At 46.2% G+C, this 1,004-nt stretch overlaps 1 protein-coding gene across 1 annotated transcript in view; it reads left to right on the top strand.

Moving 5' to 3' along the window:
- The first annotated feature begins 6 nt into the window (after positions 1–6).
- The window catches only part of HSPB1 (heat shock protein family B (small) member 1), a 2,640-nt gene continuing 1,642 nt past the window's right edge, over positions 7–1,004 (top strand). Inside the window, 2 exon segments of the mRNA XM_031060672.1 lie at positions 7–115; positions 923–1,002. Of these exon segments, the coding sequence (XP_030916532.1) occupies positions 51–115; positions 923–1,002 (145 nt within the window). The 5' untranslated portion in view covers positions 7–50.

The raw sequence follows: 1,004 nt of genomic DNA, 5'->3' as shown, positions 1-1,004 counted from the left end.
GCCCTCTTCATAAGGCCGGGCCGCCTCCGCCCCGGGCAGCCCCGCACGCCATGGCCGAGCGCCGCGTCCCCTTCACCTTCCTGAGCAGCCCCAGCTGGGACCCCTTCCGCGACTGGTACTGTGGGAAATGCATGGGTTTTGTGGTTGGCTTTTCGCAAATATTGAAATGAATATTGTATGTGTTGTGTTAGAAAGTGACGCTGTATGGATTCTCTTAAGTAGGGTGTTAAATGTAGTTTTAGGTTATAAAAATTGTTAAAATAGGAACTATGCTATGTAGGGTACTTTTTTTAAAGAAAGGACTTGCAGCGAGATAGCAGCCACAGGACACCTGAATCTTTAAGAAAGAGAATTTATTGTCCTCTTATCAGAAGAAACAGAACTTCTTCCTGCCTCAAAGGCGCTGTCAGGATTCGGAGGAAGAAGCTGACGATGACCAGACAGAATCCTGTGTTTGAATGGAATTTATGCATCATGTATGAGATGTATGAATATGCAACAGGCTGTTGCTTTTAAGGGTTAATCCTTTGTTAACGTGGGTCCTTTTTTGGGCTCGTGCTGCCCAGAAAAAGGTACCTGGACATCCGTAACTCTTTGTATTTATTGTCTCATATTGTCCTAATCCAAATTGTCCAAATTATTACTACTCTATTTGTATTACTATTTTTTATAACCATTTTATCCGAACCCTTTCCCCACTGGAACCCAAGAGAAAGGTTTCCTGGGAGTCCTGTACTTTTAACCCCTGTGTTCTCAGAGGCGTATCCATGTCCCCAGTGGCCACACCAAGTGCCAACATTCAAATCCGAGCACCCATTGGTTTGACCACAGCATCCCAAAAAAACTCACTTCCTTTCAAACCACGACGCTATTCAACTTTTTAAAATTTTAAAAACGAGCGGTTGGCGTGGCCTTTCCCCAGGTACCATGGCAGCCGCCTGTTCGACCAGTCCTTCGGGATGCCGCACATCCCCGAGGATTGGTACAAGTGGCCGAGCGGCAGC

Source organism: Geospiza fortis, unplaced genomic scaffold, assembly GCF_000277835.1.
Source record: "Geospiza fortis unplaced genomic scaffold, GeoFor_1.0 scaffold425, whole genome shotgun sequence".
NCBI lineage: Eukaryota > Metazoa > Chordata > Aves > Passeriformes > Thraupidae > Geospiza > Geospiza fortis.
This window is presented reverse-complemented; position numbering and strand designations above follow the sequence as displayed.